Source organism: Vulpes vulpes, chromosome 1 (genome assembly GCF_048418805.1).
Source record: "Vulpes vulpes isolate BD-2025 chromosome 1, VulVul3, whole genome shotgun sequence".
In the NCBI taxonomy this organism is placed as follows: Eukaryota; Metazoa; Chordata; class Mammalia; order Carnivora; family Canidae; genus Vulpes; species Vulpes vulpes.
In genome coordinates, this window is record NC_132780.1 from 163,390,708 (window position 1) to 163,412,602 (window position 21,895).

The 21,895-nt window shown below is 32.1% G+C and overlaps 1 protein-coding gene across 50 annotated transcripts in view; it reads left to right on the forward strand.

Moving 5' to 3' along the window:
• RIMS1 (regulating synaptic membrane exocytosis 1) overlaps positions 1–21,895 on the forward strand; it is a 471,964-nt gene that overhangs the window by 369,302 nt on the left and 80,767 nt on the right. For 37 of the 50 annotated variants that reach the window (XM_072735185.1, XM_072735168.1, XM_072735203.1 and 34 more), the window contains 2 exons: positions 7,177–7,289; positions 13,433–13,599. The exons of the other annotated variants lie outside the window; for them this stretch is intronic. In XM_072735185.1, coding sequence (XP_072591286.1) covers positions 7,177–7,289; positions 13,433–13,599 — 280 coding nt within the window. The remainder of the gene's footprint in view (positions 1–7,176; positions 7,290–13,432; positions 13,600–21,895) is intronic. 50 annotated transcript variants of the gene reach the window in all.

Consider the following 21,895-nt stretch of genomic DNA (forward strand, 5'->3'; position numbering starts at 1 on the left):
TGTTACCACTTTCTTCCTAGGATTTTTTTTTTCTTCCTAGGATTTTTTAAGAAAGTGTAGAGGAAAAGTAAAAGGCAGACAGATGTCTAGCCATGCATAAGTTCTGTGATTTTTTTTCCTTTAACAGCATGTGTTTCCCTTCAATATTGTATTTTTAACAAATTTTAAAATTGATAAGCACTTTTTATATTAAGGGAAGAGACTATCAAAAAATTGATGCTGAATTTAGCAGTTAAGCCACATCAAACCTTTCAAGTTAGATACTCCTCCCATCTGTATTGTAATGGCATAATAAAATAATGTGATTGGAATAAGTAATTGGAATAATGAAAACTATGAATAAACATTTTGGAGATCACTTGGAATGAAGAACATGATCCCTCAGGGAATGATTTTGGTATTCCCCCAGAGAAGCCTTACATACATGGGCTGCTTTTCATGAAAACTGTATTCTTGAAAATGTCTCATAAGGAAAAAGGTTCCCCCCAGAATAGAAATACATTTTATAAAGCTGTTTACCCCTATGAAACACAAACGGGCAAAGTAAAATGACAGATTATTTCATCAAGAGCCTTTCTAATCTGTCAAGTATCTGACTAGTATTTGCAGTGTTACTCTGGTGCTTGGCAATTTTAACACTGAAAGGGATGCCTGGGATTGGTAATCCTAGCTTTGTTTTAGACAGTTCAGTGAAAATCAGCATGCTTAAACAAGAAATGGTCTTGTGGCTTTGGCTATGGTGAGATTTGAATGATTATATGTACAAATTACCTATTCCGCCTGTGCCAATATTGCACTTCAATGATCCATACCAAAAGTTAAGTTATTTTCTTTAAAAGCCTTTAAAGGCAATATGTTTTCACTTAACATGTTATTTACTTCTTATATTTAATACTTCTCATGCTGGATAGATGTTATCTGTTATTTTTATTGTTTGTACTATGATTGCACAATTCTTAATATCTAAGAGAATCATACAAGAGCACAAGGAAAACAATTTGATACATTTCTACCCTTGCAAATTGTAATGCATTTTATTTTGAGAAAATGACCCACAATTTGGGCATTTCTGTGTAGTGAAAGTACTATAAACATTTAATTTTCATGTAGATATACTGTATATGTGTGTGGAAGGTAGAGGGTATACTTATATCATAGTTGTTTGCTACACTTGTATGACTCCAAAAATAGGATGAATATGCAAGGAATGCCTTTTTAATTGGAAAAATAAACCACAATAGTAAATAATAATGTAAAATGCACTGTTGATTTTTTTCCCCATTAACATCTATAGTTTTAGCAAAAAGTTAGCAAATTTTATAATACTGGGAATTAGGTAATAGAGCAAGAGAGAAAGTCATTTGTAGTTTTTTGTTTTTTAAACATGTGGAGAAAATTCTAACACCCTATTGAAATAAACAAAATCATAAGCTATAACAGCTGGAAGTTAAACTGAGCAATCTTATTACTTTACAAATAAAAACTCCATAATGAAGAGATGTATCAGGAATTGATCAAGGCTACACTGATGAATTGATGAATGGTAATGCACCCAAGATTGTAAGCCATGCCTAGTCATTCCTGTGGGGTCTTACTGTTTTGCCACATTGCTTCCAGATGTATGGAGAATGTTTATACATCTTAACAATTTGTGTCACTTAAAAGCCTAAAAAACTGTTAATAGAGACTCTTCATTTTTGAATTTTCAAATATCAACCCATCTTTCTGTTCAAATTGTATATAGTTTATAATAGTTAAAAAAGTTTTTAAATATTTTATTACTTATAGTCTCCATGTTTCATGTTATATTATTTCTTATATTTGAGTTACCACTATCAATGATTTTTTAAGTGCTTCAGAGAAGGAATTTTTTTTTCAATACTGTCAATAACTGAGACATCGTAAATGTTTCATTTATGTATCTCATTCTACCTGACAAATTCCAGATATGTGGTCATTTACCATTGCTCTTCTGGACAGACATTGGAGCAAAGATGGGACTTCGTTATCTCTGAACTCTCATTGTACTACTACTGAGAAGTAGGGAAGCAGAGGCATTGGTTTTTCTATTGACAAAATCTGATAGCACTTTGTAGTTGACTTGACAAACATTAACCTCCAGTCATGATTGACAGATGTACTAGCTAACTCTGTTATAAAGTAAAATAATCATAATGTTTTTAATTTAATATATTTAGTAGTATGGAAATTTTTATTATTCCTATTCTCTTTTACACTTATGTTTCACCTAGAATACTACAAAGCATTAGAAGGTTTAACAATATAGTATCTGGATTTTCTTTTTGCCTATAAACACAAACATTTGAAACTCCAAATTCATGTTAATTTGTAGTTGCATAGGAAGAAATGAAGATTTCGGATTTGAAGATCAGAGCAAATTTATCATTATGTAATTGTAAATTCATTTATATTTTAAATATATTTAAGAAAGTGTAATGCTTAAATTATAATTATTTTAAATTATACAAAACTTTAATATTTAAAATCTTTTTAAGCAAATCACAAATATCTGTAAGTCAAAGGAGTTTCCCTGAAAAAATTACATTATCTTTGGAAGAGATGATATTATAGACATTTTTCAGTAAGGGACAGTTAGGGAAGATTTAACCTTTTAACTTTATTATTTTTTTAAGTCACAGGCCTCTTTAATAATCATATGAAAGGGATAGATAGAAGAAATGCATGTAGGCACAAACACAGTATTTGCAAATGATTTTACCTTCTTTGGAATTTCATCAAAGATCATCCATACCATTAGAGTAAGAATTCATAGCAAAGTATGGGACATGAGAAGAGAAACAATTATTTTAGTCTGTCTTTTTAATAATATTTAATACTTTCCATTAGCAAATTGTAATAAATTATAGACTTTTAAAATTGTCCTTACTGGGATGCTTGGGTGGCTCAGTGGTTGAAAGTCTGCCTTTGGCGCAGGGCGTGATCCCAGAGTCCTGGAATCGAGTCCCACATCGGGCTTCCTGCATGGAGCTTGCTTCTCCCTCTGCCTGTGTCTCTGCCTCTTTCTCTCTGTGTCTTTCATGAATAAATAAATAAAATCTTTAAAAAATAAATAAAATCTTTAAAAAATAAATAAATACAATAAAACCGTCCTTACTTTTCTCACCTTTCGTGTTCCAATCAGAGTCCTTGTTGAGTTTAGAAGAAATGAGTTCATAAGTATGGTTTTAAATTAACCCATAAAGGTTCTAGTTTTATTATTTCTTAATTATAAATATTGAGTTGATATTTGACATATGTACATTCATTTAAAAAATGTCAGAGTTTAAAATAATAGTGTAAATGAAGTGGATCTAAAGAAAATGGATTAAATTGAATAAATATTTTTTTTTAGCTAAATTACTATCTTCTTTTGAAGAAGCACAGTTTATTTAACATCAGACACAGCATTCAGCTTGTAGAAAGCACAGTGAAAAATTCCAACTTAAATACCTTTTGTATAAAATTACAGTGTTGGGCACCTGGGTGGCTCAGTTGGCTAAGTTTCTGCCTTTGACTCAGATCATAATCCCAGAGTCCTGGGGTCTAGCCCAGCGTCATGCTCCCTGCTCAGTGGGGAGCCTCCTCCCTTCTGCCACTACCCCTGTTAGTGCTTTCTCTCTCTCTCTGTCAAATAAATAAATAAAAATCTTTTTTAAAAATTACAGTGTTAATTGTACCTTAGAGGGAGAGAAGAATTGTTTATTCATATCACGTTATCACAATTATAGCTAAAATTTAATCTATAGCAAACATCCTTCTCTTTTGACTGTTTTACCTAAGCTATATGTTCATTAAAAGACTAAATGCAATTTAAATTTGTTGTAGAAAATGAGAGCATTTTTTTCTTAACTTCTAGTATATGACAGTTTTGAAATTAAAAAAAATTAAAACCCAGAAGTCCCCCAATCTTTAAATTCCTTTATAACAGAATGACAACTGACATTTTAATGATTTTGTTAGTTTACAAATGCTGCCAACATTCAGAATGCTCCTAAAATGTGAATTTAATGCTAGAGTTTATGGGAGAATTGGAAAATATTTCATATTTTAGCTTTGCTGTTGGCATTAAAAGTGCCAATGCAAAAATTTTAAATGACCATTCTTTTCAAAACAAGATATTTGAGCTTTCTAGGCCATGGTTAATTTTGCTTATACCGGGATACTTGACAGATAACCATATTCCAAGGATTCAAATCATTTGTAATCATTTCTAAGTATCTATTACTCTATATAAATCTACATTAATAATCATGTCCTCTAATTCAAATTGTGATATTTTATTTTAATTCATATATTGTTTTACTATTTAGATAGACACACCAGTAATTCAGAAATAATGTCATCTCAAGTAAGCAAACTCTGTAAAAAAGTTAAACTCTCCAAATTCACAGGGAAGCTTCTTCATTGATGTTTGGAGAAAAAATATTTACTGAAACATAATAACTTGTATGAATAATTATTTCAGAATACACACTAATGTATATACCATATGGAAGTATTGAGAATAACTAAAAAAATGTGAATTTTATGTAATTATCTGATCTTTTGATATGAGTTAGTAAATGATAAGCTATTGGCATTTTGCTTCTGTTCTTGGGATCTGAGAGCAAGCAATGACGATAGATGGCAACTACATTTTTTTCTGGGTAGTAAAGGGAGTCTACTGACAATTTTGAATCAAAATTTGGGGATTTTCTTTCTTTGACAGATTAAAAAATGTTAACTTTCATTCCCTTAAGAATAAAGATAGTGTATTAGTCATTTTTGGAAGGTCAAATGAAGTCATTTAAAACCATTTTAGTGGGCACCTGAGTGGCTCAGTGGTTGAGCGTCTACCTTTGGCTCAGGTCGTGATCCCGGGGTGCTGGGATCGAGTCCCACATCAGGCTCCCTGCATGGAACCTGCCTCTCTCTCTGTGTGTGTCTCATGAATAAATAAATAAAATCTTTTTAAAAATCTACAAAAAAAAAAAGAAACATTTTAGGATTCGTTTTAGTTAGGCTACCACTGTCTCCTTATGATTTAGTTTTGAGTTTTGCAACATAAAGATTTAAATACAGCCATATCACAAACTAAGTAATCCTATTTAGAGAACTGAGGTGTTGTCCTGGCAAGGTAAAATCACCAGAAATGTTTCAGATTGCTTCAGGCCAGTAGTTCTTGGAAATTATCTTTTCAGTGTAAGTAACTATCTTCCCTAAGAATTTCATGATAATAAAAGTGAAGGTTACAAAGCTATGGGCCAATCAATGTGAAGAATATCCTAAAAATAATATTATTTGGTGAGAATATTAAGCTAATGTCATTTAGGTTTGGTTTTATTACAAATACAGATGACTTTGAGTTACTTTAAGCTTTAAGTGTACAGTATGACTTATTACTTACTGTTCATTTGATTTCCTCCATACTCAAAGCAAATGACAGAGCAAGTATCTCAAGGTACCTACACCATAGGTAGAAGGCAGAAAACATATTTTTGTACATTTTCTTGTATTGCACATGGCTTTATGTAAATATAACGCATCTTAATAATTCTGTCTCAATTTCTAATTAATCTCAAGTAGCCTTTTACTTTATAGTTATCATTACAACTCTATATTGTCAAGTATTTAATGAATTTCTACTACTTTTCTCAAGATCTCCATTGTACCATCCTTTAATCATAATAATCATCATTTACTGTCTCTGAAGTCAGCTTTTTCAAAGCAAGTGTGCATCATTGCTTAATTCACAGAACAGTGGTGTCAGGGATGGATGTTGTCTACCTAATTTACTGAATTTAAACAAAGCTAAACATCTAATAATGTTATGCTTAAAGTATAATTAAAACATTTGCCCACACATTTCAAACTATGCATTTATCTCTTGTGCTATTCATCTGTACTTGAATACACAATAAAAGCTACATATTTGCTTAAGTTTTATAATCGATGTCAGTGTCTTTTATTGAGGATGATAGGCCTTTAGCTATTGCAATGGAAACATTTGCCAGCAAGTGTCTTTATAAACTCCTCATAAGAGGTAAAATCAGCTGCCAAGTCAATAGCATATATCGACATTCATATTATAATGAGGGCATTTGGCTCTCTTGGCAGAAGCCTCAGTACTTTAATCACATGCACAAAAAAATTCCCCCCCCCCATAAATATATGTATATACACAACTTAAAACTAAATCTTAGCACTGTGTGCAGAGGTTGAATAGTCCGAGAAATTGTCAGAAGGTTATAAAAAAATAACATAGGTCTCACACAACACACGTGTATGTTTTGAAGAGTTTATTCTCTACAACTGTGCTCTTAGTTCTTTTTCCTCCTTCATTTGTAAAAATGTATAAAATAATAGCAAGGTCTTGAAGCTAAGCTGCTTATGATGGATTCTGACTTAAAATAGCTTGTATTTTTTCAAAAGACTGTAGTTTTCCTATCTAAACAGTCACGCTTCTACTTAGGAGACTAAGAAACATTTTAATGTAATGTATTTCTTTCATATTACAAATTAAAGAGCTAAAATTTTTATATTGTATTTTCAAAATGTAAGAATTTCATATATGTGGTCAGATATAGCCACTAGAAATAGAAAACTAATTTTTTTCTCTTAGTCCATTTCTAAGACTGGCAAATATTCATGAAACACTGCTGGTAGAAATTGATTTAATAAGAATGCCTCAGAAAAGCAGGTGTTTATCAGTTAAAACAGTTTTTAGATGACTGCAGTTAGCTGAGGATGTTAAGTGGATGTGTGCATGCATGCTAAGCATGTGCATATATGTGTGATGTGTTCAGTAAGCATATTTGTTTCTCTATGTACATGCAACAAGCAGTTGATTAAATGGAAAGCATATTTTCACAATTAAATCTGATTTCACATAGTCATTTATAAATGGAATTGAAAATATTTCATATCAGGTGAAGAAGTAGGGTACTTATATTTTGTTACTAACATTTGTGTTCCCCATTTTGTGTTATTTGAGTCATGTCCATCTTTAGATTAACAGGTGCTAGCATTGAATATTCTGCATTTTGTTTATTAGTCATGAGTTATTTCTAAATTTGATTTAATTGAAATCATATCAAAAGAATTGAAATCTTAAACCATTCAGTTCCAAAAAGTGCTTCGCCTTTGTTAATAGGCTTCCATTGTGTGTTTTTGCAGCAAGCTTAGTAGTGGAGGAGCGAACAAGACAGATGAAAATGAAAGTCCATCGATTTAAGCAGACAACAGGGTCTGGTTCTAGTCAAGAACTTGATCGCGAGCAATATTCCAAGGTAAAACTAGTAGTATCCAACCAATAGTTTCCCTTTAAAAAAAAATGTATAGTGTGTATTGCAGGTAGGACTGGCAAGTGCCAAGTTATGTTAGAGAAGTTATCATTCACGTGATGGTCTTGCATCATAACCTCTGTCCTTTTGATATTTTAGAAGATATGTATCTTTGTTAAAATAAACTTGGGATTTAATGTCTTTTTCTAAAAAGAAAATGTAAATACTTGATATTAAAGTCATTTAGTGATCTGTTACCAAGTCAAATTGACATAAATAAGCAAGATAATGAAGCTATTTTATTGCTTGAATCTCATTTAATATCTCATTTAAAATATTAAGATAAAGGTTTATAGTCTTAAATACTATTTTAGGTTGATATTGACTATTGAAATTTATTAGTGAGTGACACAAGTTATGCAATGTGAGATTTCTTATTGATATATCTTTAGTGAGAAAAATAAATTATATTCTTAGAAACTGAAATCACAATTTCAAGTGGCAATAAAACATTTAATTTATATTTCAATATTATTTTATAAGGATACACTAGGAGTTTATAAACCTAAGTAGCATCTAATAATCTTAATTAAAATATGTGTAGAATTTTTAACCTCATGAAACAATTTTAAACAGATTATATGTTTCACTTAAAATATACATATATTTTTAATACTTACAAAAGTGCCAGCAGCCATTACAGAATAACCCATGTTATAATCTGATGTCAAGAAGCTCTTTTGGAAGTAATGGACTTTTAGAAATTCAAGATTAAATAAAAACTCTACTTAATATTGTGAACTTGAAATATGAATGTAGAAAAACCTACTTATTTGTAAATATTGGGGGTTGATCTTTACATAGCCAGATATTCAGAGACTGATACAAAAAAATAGAATTGGTCACAAAACATGACTTGTCACCAGACTCAAAAAGAGTCCTATGTATTGGCTGTGGTATACCACCCTACATCTTAATTAGCTATAGGATTTCTAATTGAGACAATGCCTAGGGTCACTGATTTCGGTGAGGCTCAGTACCATAAGAGTCTGAAACAACACTTTAAAAAGTAAAATCATTTAAGAAGAAAACAAAACAACCAACTTATGCAACGATGAATTATTGAACTCTACATCTGAAACTAATTATTATATGTTGGCTAATTGAATTTAAATTAAAAGAAAAAAAACCCATAAGCAGAATATCTTAATGTGCCATAGAGTTGCTGATTCCAGCTCTACAAGTCTTTTCTGTGGTTCATTCTTAATTATTATCACTTAGCTTATTTGTCTGTCTTCTTTATAAATATCATCATTATTTTTGTTTTCTTTTACAACAAATGCAGTAGTGATTAGAAAGCAGGATAATTTAGGTTTTCTTCCTCCACAGTTGGATGCAGTTATTTAGAAAGGTTCTTTAAACTGGAAATGCTTCATTAAAGCTGAAAATGCCTTATTAATTTCGTAACATTATGTCAAAGGATAAGGTCAAATAGAATAACAAGTCAAAGTTAGGGACAGTATAGGAAACAAGAAAGAGATAAACAATTAGGGTAATCTTAGCCTTTCTGGATCATTCTGGACTCGGACTCCAATCATCAATCAGTTGATCAAAAAAATTTACAAAGGAAATGCGTTACAGTCTAAACAACCATGAGGGGGGCCTGAGTGGTGCAATAAGTTAAGCCCAGGACTCTTGATTTCCACTCAGGTCATGATCTCAGGGTCTTGAGATTGAGCCCCATATCAGGTTCCGCACTCAGCACAGAGTCTGCTTGGGATTCTCCCTCTCCCTCTGCCCCTCCTACTCATGCTTTCTCTCTCTCTCTCTCTCTAAAATAGATAAATCTTTTAAAAAAAATCTAGACAACCACTAATATTTAATATTTATAATAAATCAAAAATAGGTTTATCTTGATTGGGAGATTCCATATTATCTGACTTTTAGAAATTTAAGACTGAAAAATACCTGAAATTAATCTTCTATTCCAGCTCTCTTACTTACCAAATTTATGAAAGCTGAGGCTTACCAGAATTTGTAAAGCCTTTCTGTGGAGTGATGAGTCCTAGAACTCCTTATCTGAAACTTAGGTATTGCTGTGTTCTGCTTCTTACATCATTGAAATGTACATGTCATTCCAGTTTGATTCAGAAGTTCTCCTATGACTTAATTCGCATGCAGTTAAATTATCATATTCTGTCTTTGCTCTCTCCTTAGCACAGGCATCTTTTTTCTTTTTCTCTCTCATCCCATTTGAATATTAAAAAACTCATAACTTTCAAATATATTATTGTTGCTCTTACTGTATAAGTTAAGACTACTATGTTACCTAAATAAAATTATGATATATTGTATCAATAAGTGTGAGACCAAGGATATGGTCTCTTTAAGAACTTCTATGAATACAGGATAGGAAAAATATATAAGTTAAAATAGTTTATTTTTTATTTTATATGTCAAGTAAAAGATAAATCCTCTACAGTTCTAATATTCATATTGTGGCCTAATACGTAAATTTTTTAAAAGAATTCCCTATTTCATTAGGAAATGACTTAAGTAGTTTTCCATTTTAAGTAGTTTCATTTCGAAGAGTAGGCCAGTTAAACATCTCTTACCTACTGAAGAAGTTCTTTCTCATTTTTTATCCTTTTACTCCAACCTTTTTGTAATTTACTTTACAAAAATCATATAATCAAGAACTAGAATTGTCCTAAATTTATAATTTAATATACATTAACTTTTGAACTTTTTCCTTTCCTGATTCTTTTTTAGTGTTTTAATACATTTGACATTTCTGATGAACACCTTTATGGAAATTCTGCCAAATTAGAAATTAGTTAGCTATTCTCAAAATATTTAGAACCAAATACCAGTAGAACTAGATTTTTTTCAGGGCAAAGAATTATCAGATAAATGTACTATAATTCTTAAGATGTTTCAAACCTGGCACCTCCTTTAAAATATGGAACATCCCGAGAAGCCTGGGTGGCTCAGCAGTTGCATGTCTGCCTTTGGCTCAAGGCGTGATTCCAGGTCCTGGGATAGTTCTGTATCAAGCTCCCCACAAGGAGCCTGCTTCTCCCTCTGCCTATGTCTCTGCCTCTCTCTCTCTGTCTCTCGTGAATAAATTAAATAAAATCTTTTAAAAAAAATAAAATAAAATGTGGAACATCCCTAACTCCATCTTGAATAGGGAATTGGCACTAACTTTCCTTTTGAAAACACACAAGACTGCTTCAGGATCTGTGAAATGTGATGCTATTTTTTCAATGATGTTATATACAGTGTTGCATTCCTTAATGATGGGGTGAAATTCATAATTGGAGGGTGAGTTTGCATTTAGGCACTCACATTTTAAAGACTGTTTATGTTCCTATAACCCAGGAACAGCAACCAAGATTGATGCGATGGGTTTTGTAGGTAGCTGCTGAATGTTTATTATTATTTTTAAAAATAGCCACCATATAATTAGAGTCTCCCCTCACACCAATGACTTATTTCTCTGCTGTATTAGTATAAATTCCTCCTAGTGATATTATATTTCTCAAAATAAAATTTATTTCCATTAAAATATTTAATTGTTAAATAGGAAATTGAACGAATAATGCTTGAAGAAAAGTCAAAGTGATTAAACTCCTAACAGTTTTTGAAAATATAGTAGTAAAAAATATATGTAAAAATCTTTCATTTTCTTCAGATAACTAAATGCAAAGAAAACTGTGATCCTGTGTTAAAATGATGGATTGTTTTTTAGCCCAGCATAGAAAACTTTAATATGATATATAGTCTTTTAAAATCCCTGTTTAATCTCTTTGCTGAAATAGCAAAAGTCTATATACAAAAATGTTGAGGAAGAGATGGCTTATAGAGAAGGAAGATTTCTTTAGTTGGAGAAATAGTTCTGTGTGTATTCACATATCCTTATGCTATAGTCTACATTGCTTATTATTGGAATTTGCCAAATAAGGAGAACATTTGTTCTGATGTTAACAGAGTGACAGAAAATCTCCTACAGCTGGGTAGATTTTTATTGTATTAGAACCCAATTCTTTCATAGTACTTTATGGACAAGCTATCATTTCAGTATGTTTGGAAGCATCATAATAATTACATGATATGTGTACTTAGCAAAATAGTTTCCAAGACAAGTAAGATAGGAGTTATGTTTGTACTCCACTAACAGTATAAAATTCAGATCCTGCTGTGTGAGCATATTTAGTTTTTTACCACATCCACTCTATAAATAAAAACAGTTCTGATTGAGATGAGTCATGTTGGCATCATGCTATAAAATATAACAGAATTGATGGTAAAACATTTTCACATTACTTTAAAATGCATGTTATGTTAAGTCATATTAATGTTACATCATACATGAAGTTGTAAAGTAGCTCTCAGTTCTGCACATAAATGAATTTCCCTTGAATTATAATTTAACATATGGCTTTCATAAACAACTTACATAATTATGAAAAAAATTCTTTGGAAAGATAACTTCATTGATAGTCTATAATTTGGAATTGTTTTCATCCTGGATGTGAAATTCTTTGCCCAATACATTCACATGAACAAATACATCAGGCCTGAACTACTCTTACCTGAAGGATTATTAAATAAATATGATTTTCTTTTCTATGATTTTTTTAAAAATATTATTGTTTTATACTTCTTTTTTATATACAGATCCAGGTTTTTAGCAACATTTTACTTAGTGTACTTTAGCAAGACAATTATTTATGCAAATTTTTATAAAGAATATTTGGACTATTTTAGGTTCATTAAAACTATCTATATGGAGCATCAGAAAATAGAAGAGATTTTCTGCAAGTTTAATAAACATTTGATATTTTCACATCTCAGCACATAAATATAAAATTAAATTACTTGTTAAGAAAATTAAATACCCAATGTTTAGTCATGTTTTTCTTTTAGTCATGTATTCTGTCATAAATAAGTTATATTATCAAGGCAGCCCAGGTGGCTTGGTTTAGCCCCACCTTCGGCCCAGGGCATGATCCTGGAGACCAACGATCCAGTCCCACGTCAGGCTCCCTGCATGGAGCCCGCTTCTCCCTCTGCCTGTGTCTCTGCCTCTCTCTCTTTCTCTCTCTCTCTCTCTCTCTCTGTGTCTCTCATAAATAAATAAAATCTTTAAAAATTAAAAAAAGTTATATTATCTTAAACTTTCAGTACTAAAAATAAGAAGCACTGAATAATCAGGTATTTTAAAAGTATATCTAATTATGGTTGAATAGTTATGTTATAACCTATTTATTATGATGAAAACACAAATATAAAATAATAATATATAAAGCTACTTGCTATGTCATCTACTGCAATAAGAGTCAAATAGAGGAATACATTAACTGCTCTGACAACTTAGCATGTTTTAATCTTCTGCCTAATGATTTCTAAAGTCTTAGGTGTAATGAATACCAAAGCAAATTTAAAAATACAACATATAGTGTATACTCAAATTTTAATAGGAATCCCATTTTTTTTTTACTTTTGACACTGAGCAGATAGTTTAAATCTGAAAATGTCTAATTAAACTACAGTAGAGAGGTGAGGTCCAGTTTTTGCCTCCATTGCTTTATTCCTCCTTGGCACAGGCCCTTAATTTAATACCAGCCCTTTATGAAGAGATATATATTTTGAAGAAATGTGAAACAATTTGATGTCTTAAAACAGAGAAACTGTGTAGGTAAATTGAATAGTTTTGGAAAGAATCAAAAGCACAGACAAAAAGAAGTAGTCTATACCATGCATACAGTAGAGATGACCAAACAGGCAATGATGACAACCAAAGTAAGAATAGAGAAACCAATACACTGGAAAAAAGGACATTTTGAAGTTTCAAGTATATGCCAGTAATTTATTCAATGAATTTTCTGCCCAAACATTTAAAGTTTTTGTTTGATTTATAATTCAGTCTTCATAAACCATTTTTTACCACTCAAAGGATGTAGGATTTTTGTATTGAAAATCATATATTACATTAGTGTCTATATTATTTTTTATTCCACACCTACTTTTTTGAAGGTACACTTTTACTTGGCATGGGCTAAGTAGTCATTAACCTCACCATGTATGTCTCTTTTCCCACAACCTGATGATGGAGCTCACACTTTCTTGTTTTTAATCTTTAGTATAGCATACATAAAGATCAGTACAGAAGCTGTGATAACGTCTCTGCCAAATCATCAGATAGTGATGTCAGTGATGTGTCCGCCATTTCCCGAACCAGCAGTGCCTCACGCCTCAGCAGCACAAGCTTTATGTCAGAGCAATCTGAGCACCCCAGGGGTAGAATCAGGTGAGTTGGCAACACTGTTTATGTAAACTGGGTCTGTATCCATGGTATAAAAATGCATCTAGCTTTCTTAATGTTCCTGCTAAAATACAGTTTAGGTCAAGCAGCAGAAACATTTCCCTAACATAACTGAGACTGGAGTGGGTTGAGTGTTATTTGCTTTTGTGTAATATTGCCTACAGACTATTCAATACTATCTAGCTTATAACTGTAGTCATAATTTTAGAGATTGCTCAGAGTCATATATATGGAAGTTTCTTCTAATGTAATTAAATCCACAAAGCATCCTTTAGTCCAGTGTTAAAATTTTTTTCCTGAAAAGGGCCAGATAGTAAATATTTCAGGCTATAAAGGACAGTCTCTCTTGCATTTACTTTATGATATCATTGTAGTGTGAAAGCTATGCAAACAAGTGAGCATGACTGTATTCCAATAAAACTTTATTCATAAAAACAGGAAGCAGGCTACGTTTTGCTCATGGGCTGTAGTTTACTGACCTCTTCTTTAGTCCCATAGCAGTTGGTCTTTCAGAGTAGGACTGAGCAGACTTGATACTAAATATACATCCCTAGTTTACATTACATGAGTTCTAAGAAATCTGCATGAAGTTTGTTTAAAACACCAGTTGTGCTCTTGTCTTTTTACAACACAAATGCCTCGCTGAAAGAGAAAAGACCACAGGAATCAGAGTGCCATCTTACTTAATGCAGACTTAGTCTGGACAAGCCATATTTTATATTTGTTCTTAACTAGTTTCCAGAAAGAATCATTGAAGGAATTTGGAGCTTGGTGAGAGGCCCAAAAAATAGAAATATTCAGAATAGGAGCAATTACCTTTCTAATACTCTGAAAATGGACCTCATAAGGGTACAAATAAATTTCCTAGTGACAAATCAGTTTTTTCTAGGCATTTCAGTTTTCAGCTTACCTTTCTCTGCTCTGCAGTTTAGAATACATAGGAGCTGAGAATTTCTCAAATATATAAGTGGATTAGGTAAATTCAGGCACAAATGCTAACAGCTAAGCAAATTTCCCCTTAAACTAGTGAAGAACCACTTTTCTTATACCCCCATACTTGGAGCCAGTGATTGATTCTTGGTATGTGGTACACATGTGATTTCTTAGAATACTTAGGAGGAATAGATAGGAAAAATGAGATAGGATATTAGTAGCTCTTTCTTCAGACATTCAGTCTAGTTATCTTTTCATATGTATTCTTCTCCCTGAATATCCTCATAGGCACACAGGCATACCTGTACACACACACACACACACACACACACACACGCACACACAGGGTTATTTTTCATCCATCATCAACCACGTGGTAGAAACCTGAGAAGGCTTTGGAATAAAAAAAAAAGGAACAAAATAATATCAATATAAAAACACTGTGTCTCACTAATTAGAACATTGCTTTTAGTCTTTTTAGCCATTAAGTATTTCCTGTTCTTATAACTAACATTGTGAAGAATGATGGTTCTCAATATAATACTGCTTCTCATTTCTATTTTTTTAACTAACATATGCATAGGTTTTAAAATTCTATTAATTCAAATTCGTGGATAAAAGATCAACAAGTCTAATCAATTATGATGATAGAATGTATTTCTATGTCATAAGAAGCAGCAAACTTTTGGATTCCTATCATGTGTAAGAACATCATTATTTTCCAACACTACCTTAAAGTATAATACCTAGGCTACACATTCAAGGAGATTATAATCTATGTGAGAATTTAAATTTATTTTTATTTTTATATTCTCATTCCATATATATTTTTTCCTCAAATTTTCCCATGACACAAAAAATGTTTTATTATACATTGTGTCAGATGAATTTTATTCTAGAAGTCAACAAATGGATTTAGAAGACATTAGAGCATTTCCAAAGACAGTGTTCAGTATCCTAAAAGGCAACCAAATACCGAGTATTCTCACAAAGAACTATAGGAAGAAAGTATATGATATAATCTTATCCACATTATGCAAACTCTTAGTATATAGGCACTTAAAATAACATGTACAACTTTGTTTTCCTCTATCCAAGCATATTATGAACCAAGAAAATGTTGAGATAAGCACATCTGAAATGAGCAGTGGGCTGCACAACCTTCTGTATAATTTCTTGTTTTCCAAATACTGCTTGCTATATTTTCCTATTAATGATTCACAGTCTACATTATTGTATTTTATTTCACAATAGTTCTTCAATTCAGCAGAGGAATATAGAATAACATTTAAAATAATCTTTGGATTTGTTTCTGATGGCATTTGAGAAATACTTAACTGCAAAACTCACTTGCTACATATAGCTTAGAATAACAAATTGAACTTTCATTTTATATAGTTACTATTTTTTTAAGATTTATTTATTTATTTTAGAAGGAGAGAGGGAGGGAGCATGAGCAGGATGAGTGTGAGGCACAGAGGAAGAGGGAGAGAGCTTTCCAGGAGGACTCTACTCTGAGCCCAGAGCCTGAGTGGGATGCAGGGCTTGATCCCAGGACCCTGAGATCATGACCTGAAATGAAACTGAGAGTCAGACACATAACCGATTGCACCACCCAGGCACCCCTTGTACTTACTAATCATTAAGCCTACTGACACTGAATATATTAAGAGTGATCAAAAGGGAATTTTTTTCTTGGAGCTATCCACCCTTAATTTTGCATGGTTGCCTGTTGTACAATGGAAAAGCAGTCTATTGAGATCTATAAAAGTACTAAAAAGGGAGGAAAATAACGTGGAAATTTGATGATAGGGGAGACAATGAACTGGAAACAGTGAAGGATACTGGATATTGAATATCTGAGAAAGAAAAGATATTTTAGTGATCTTCTAGTGGCTTCTTTCACAGCATCGTCTTAGTTTTAATAGTCCAAGATTGATGAGTCATCACCACTGTTATTTTCTGTGACCAGATTAAAGCTATAAAGAGATAGAAAGAATATGCCATGTGCCCTTTAAAAGGCTACAGTAAAAATATTCCATACTTATTAATATATCATATGACTAAATGTACTATATATTTAAATTATTATATCAAGCCATAATTATAAACAAAATACTGCTTGACCTATGAATATAAGTGATTCAACAGACTTGATAATGGCAAGTTACAGAGCTCTTGGGACAGATGAGTAGGTTTTCCTGGTACGGTTCTTCCTTGCAAGCCATTTAACATTGCAGTTTGAAGTAAATAAAGCAGCACTGGTTTTGTTTGAAAAGCTTTAGCCTGCTTTGTTTTTACCTTTCTACTCTGCGATTTCATTATAGATTTACTAAGATGTATTTAGTTAAATACTGGGAATGTCAGTAGAAAATTAGATAAATGCTTACTATCTAATAGACAATAAAAATAAGTTTTAATAAATTTTCAAAAGATAATAGCAACTTGGAATACCTTATAAAGATGGGATTATTTGTGGAAAGGATTAAAAATGGATATTAGTAGGGACTCATTGGGGAAAAAGTATACACTATACATGGAGTTTTAAAAGTACATTGTAATGTTTTTTATAGAAATCTACTTCTCTGTAGTTTTATTCTTTTATTAGAAATAGATCATAGATTCTGTTTAAATTTAAAATATTTTAAAGGGCAGCCCAGGTGCCTCAACAGTTCAGCGCCGCCTTCAGCTCAGGGCCTGATCCTGGAGACCCGGGATTGAGTCCCACGTCAGGCTCCCTGCATGGAGCCTGTTTCTCTCTCCGCCTGTGTCTCTGCTTCTCTCTCTCTCTGGGTCTCTCATTAATAAATAAATAAAACCTTTTAAATAAATAAATAAATAAATAAATAAATAAATAAATAAATAAAAATATTTTAAAGAGCATGTTCAATGTAGATCATAGATAATGATAATTAGAAATTTTTCTTTAATTAGAAAAATAAGTCAGTGTGTCTTTGGAAGAAAGTATGAAAAATTTATACATGTCTATTTATGATTGCCTGTAAGTTTTTTTCCAATAATTTTGTAATTTAACCTAAAAGAAGTTACACATTTAATTTAATATTCTGTTGTTAAATAAAACAAGAATATAATTCTCCCTGCTTAATTATTATTTTCCCCTCAATATATAAGAAATTAACTTACAGCTGCTAACAGCACATCTTCAGTATAACATATTATTAAAGATGTCTAAAGCTTAGATATCTTTTAAGTACAAGGAAAACAACATCAGACTTAGGTATAAGAAACTCCCCTGTTGCTAAGATGTTGTCTACCTTTATTTCAATACTATATAATTCTTAAAGCACATGAAGACTTCCTCAAGAGCCAGTTATGTCACCCTTTAGTCTTTGATGTGTTGTAATTACGACACAGACCAGCTATATTAATGATGCTCAGTGCTATAGTAGCTACCAAATAGCAGGATGACTGTTGAGAGGATCAAAAATTGTTACTATATTTTTATGCCAAAAAGTATATAATGGGAAATTTCTAACAGATTCTTAAATTTCTATTTAATGTACTGTGTTTACATGTTTATGTTTGCACATTGCAGAACCAAATGGGGATTATAAATCTAGCTGTATTATGTTGATTGGCAGCTAATTGTTTTATTGATCACCAGGTATGAACTCTGGCAATCATTATTAAATACCTTCCTTGGGTAAATATTCAAATTCTGTGACAGTTCTCTTATTTGGAATGGATAAAATATCCTTTTACTTTGAGCCAGTGCTTTCCAAACTTCACCTATTTCATGTGTCATTTTCATAATTTTGCCATAGCTATGCAATATGTATATTATATTTTTAATATAATGAAAATATAATATTTTATGTATTAAAATATTTTATTTTTAATATATTAAAAATACTGATTTATTAAGTATCTTTTTTTGTGTACCAGGAACTTTGATAGATGGTCCACATGCAAGATCATGATGGCTATAACAGCCTTGTAATGTAATTATTAATGTCATCATTTTACAAATAAAGATCGAAGTGGATTCACATAGCCAATATGCAATAGAGCTAGAATTGACAGCCTGGTAATTTAACCCTTTTATCTTATGGAGTGAACTTGTTTATCTCTGATAATAATAATATTCTTTTGATTTAAAGAAACTTTTATCTTATATGAGAACTTAATGGTTTTTTTATTAGTATTCAGTCTAACTCTTCCCATCCTTTTATTCTCAACCTTTCTGAGACTATATGTATCAGTTGTATCTCTTATAAATGGCATATAGCTGGATTTAGATTTTTTTTTTCTTCTCCTAGCCTGAAAGTCTCTCATTTAATTGGCTTCCTAATCAGTTTGTATTTATTTTGATTTCTTATATATTTGGAATTATTTCTACTATCCAATTTTATATTTTCCATTTTTATTATTATTATACTTTTCCTCTTTCCTGGTTGATTTTTAATTGAATTGTATTTATTTCATTTTTCCCTTTTATTACTCTGGAAATTATACTATTTCTTTGATTTTAGTGCCTAATTTAGTGTTTCAAATAGATATATTTAGTTAAATAACACATTTAAATTTAAGTACTTCTACTCCCTCCTAGGGAAAAAAGTTATTCTCGTCACTTTAGCTCTTCTATGTTACAAGTATTTGTATTAACATAACAAAATGTATTTACATATTTTCCACTTGTTTTCTTTCTCCCATTATTAGATGTTATTTTTGCTTTTAAATGCTTTAGATTGACCTCACATTTTCAAGTTTCTTTGCTAACCACTTCCTGTGTATTTTAGACTTTCATTTTGGGGCATTTCTCTGTCTTCCTGAAATAATGCATTAGAATGTAACCAGTGAGGGCCATTAGGGCTTAGAGTGGGACTGAGTTTTTCCTTGTTCCTTAAGGATCTTGGTTCCTGCAGGCTTTTTAGTTCTGACTCCCCACTGGGCTTGCTCTAAATCTCTCTACAAAACCTCCCAAGACATTCATAATCCATTAAGCGATCTGTTTTCAGTTCCTTCTTCGTCTTTGGCTAGGGGGATGTGCCTTTCTTGTGAACTTGGGTTTGTATTGTAATGGGTATTTGTTGTGATATTCACATAATTTCTAGGCATTTGGGAGTGAAAAGATTTTCAGAATGTATTACCTACCACATTGCTAGAATAGATGTTTAATATTTAATGCATTCCTATTTTCTTTAGTTTTTAAATTTACTTCCTTAAAGGGAATAGTTAAAATGAAATTAATAAATAAGAAAATAATTGTAGGTGTAAAAAAAGCAAGAACTATGGGCCTAGGGACTTTATCCCAAGTTAGAAAGCAAATATCAGGGCAGGGCAAAGAAAATTGTATCTTGAACTCACAGTGATGTCTGAGGTGTTGAGAAGATAGCAGTCAGGGACATCAAAGCATCAAAGCAGAAGGCGGAGGATGCTCAGAAGGCGGAGGATGCTCAGGACAGGAAAAGGAGGACAGAGAGGAGCTCCAACAGAGAAAAGACCACTTAAGATGTGAGGAAGAATAGTAGATGGAGCATGGAACAGAAATGTAAGGAGTAAAGGGAGATTACCGCTAAGATAGAGAAAGAGATTCTGGGAACTCAGAGGACGTTGGAATTTAAGGAAAGAAGATGGGTGGGCCTATGATCAAAGGAGCGATTAGTAATCATCAAATAACGAGCATCCCATAATCAGAGGTCCAAAGCCTGGACAGTCTATAGGCTGTCTTCCTGACCTTAGATTCCTGATGTCGTTTTGAAATACAGGTGAGGTCCAGAGCCAACGACCAAGAAAGAATTCCTGAGATGTCTTTGGTGCAAAATGGCGGTTTTATTTAAGCACGGGGACAGGACTGATATAAACCTGGGAGTTGGGAGGGGTTTAAGGGATAGCATACTCCCTAAGGAAGGTTGAAAGCAAGGTTTCCAGGACATTGAGAGGACTAGCTATAGTTGGGAAAAGGTCACTTATTACCGTCTAGTAAAACCTTAGTCGTGAGACCCTTCAGATGTATATCAGTGGGCCATGTGCTTGGGGCATGGTTGCCAACACATATCTTGGGGGAGGGGTAGAGGTAAAGGAAATTTCTAAAGAAATTTTTATATGTTAAAGTAGACTTACAGGATCCTGTGTGTCAGGCTAAGATTGCCTTTGCCCTTGGCAAAGTATTAACATGGAGGTAGCTGAGTCCTTAGAGGAATATCCCTCTACCTGTTTCAGAGACTTGTCAATGTGCTGCCCTGGGGTTATGCTTTGTCCTCAGCTAGCCCTCTATTCCCCTCCCCCCCCCAGATCCCCCCTACTTTCAACTCAGATGCCAGTCCCTGATTCAGTCAGCTGTGGCCAAGATGACAGGATACTGAACACATTATGCTCGACACAAGCAAATGTCTGTGACCTTTTTGATTCAAGTAGAAGCAGTATAACTGGGAGGCATATTCGATAGAGGTTGCTGACAAGCAAAAAACAAAACAATGCAAAAAAATTTAAGCTAGGTCTTCACATTCCACAGATTGATACAAAATAATTGCTATACCTAGGAGAAGATCACCTCACCATAAGTACAGTTGACCTGTGAACAACATGGGTTTGAACTGAGCAGGTCCACTCATATGTGGATTTTTTTTTTCAACATACACAGTATAATACTATAAATGTATTTTGTCTTTTTGTGATTTTCTTACTAAGTCTTCTTTTCTCTTGTTTTAAAGAATAAATAAAATTTATTTTATTGAAAGAATACAGCATTATTATATATATTATATATATATTATAATACATATACAAAATGTATTAACCAACGGTGTTTATCAGTAAGGTTTCTAGTTAACAGTAGAATATTAGTATTTTAAGTTTTAGGAGAACCAAAAGCTAGATGCAGATTTCTGACTGTGCAGGGAGTCAGTGCCCTTGATCTCCACATTGTTCATGAATCAACTGTAATCAGAATTTCATGGACAGTATGGCACTCAGCAGAGAGATATGGGTATATTGAAGATAGAGACATATACATATCCATGGAGAATATTTAGACCTTAGATAAGTATACATAAGCAATCAATATAAGTTGTCTACAGAATGTATTTAGGAAGTTTCTTATCTGGTCATATTGACAGATAAGAAATGTTGTAATGTGAGATTATCTTTTAATGTTTTGGTATTCACTGAATATTGCACACCAGGTTTTGTTGAACTGTGTATGTGTGTGTACAAACATATATTTACTTGCATTTATAATATCCTGGAAATACATGAAAACATATATTGCTAACTAGCTATTTGTAGTCATTGAGATCCTAAAATATTTCTTAAATATATAAACATATTGACTTAATTAGTATTTTTTTTTAAAGTCTTGAGAACTAACCATTGTATTTATTTATTT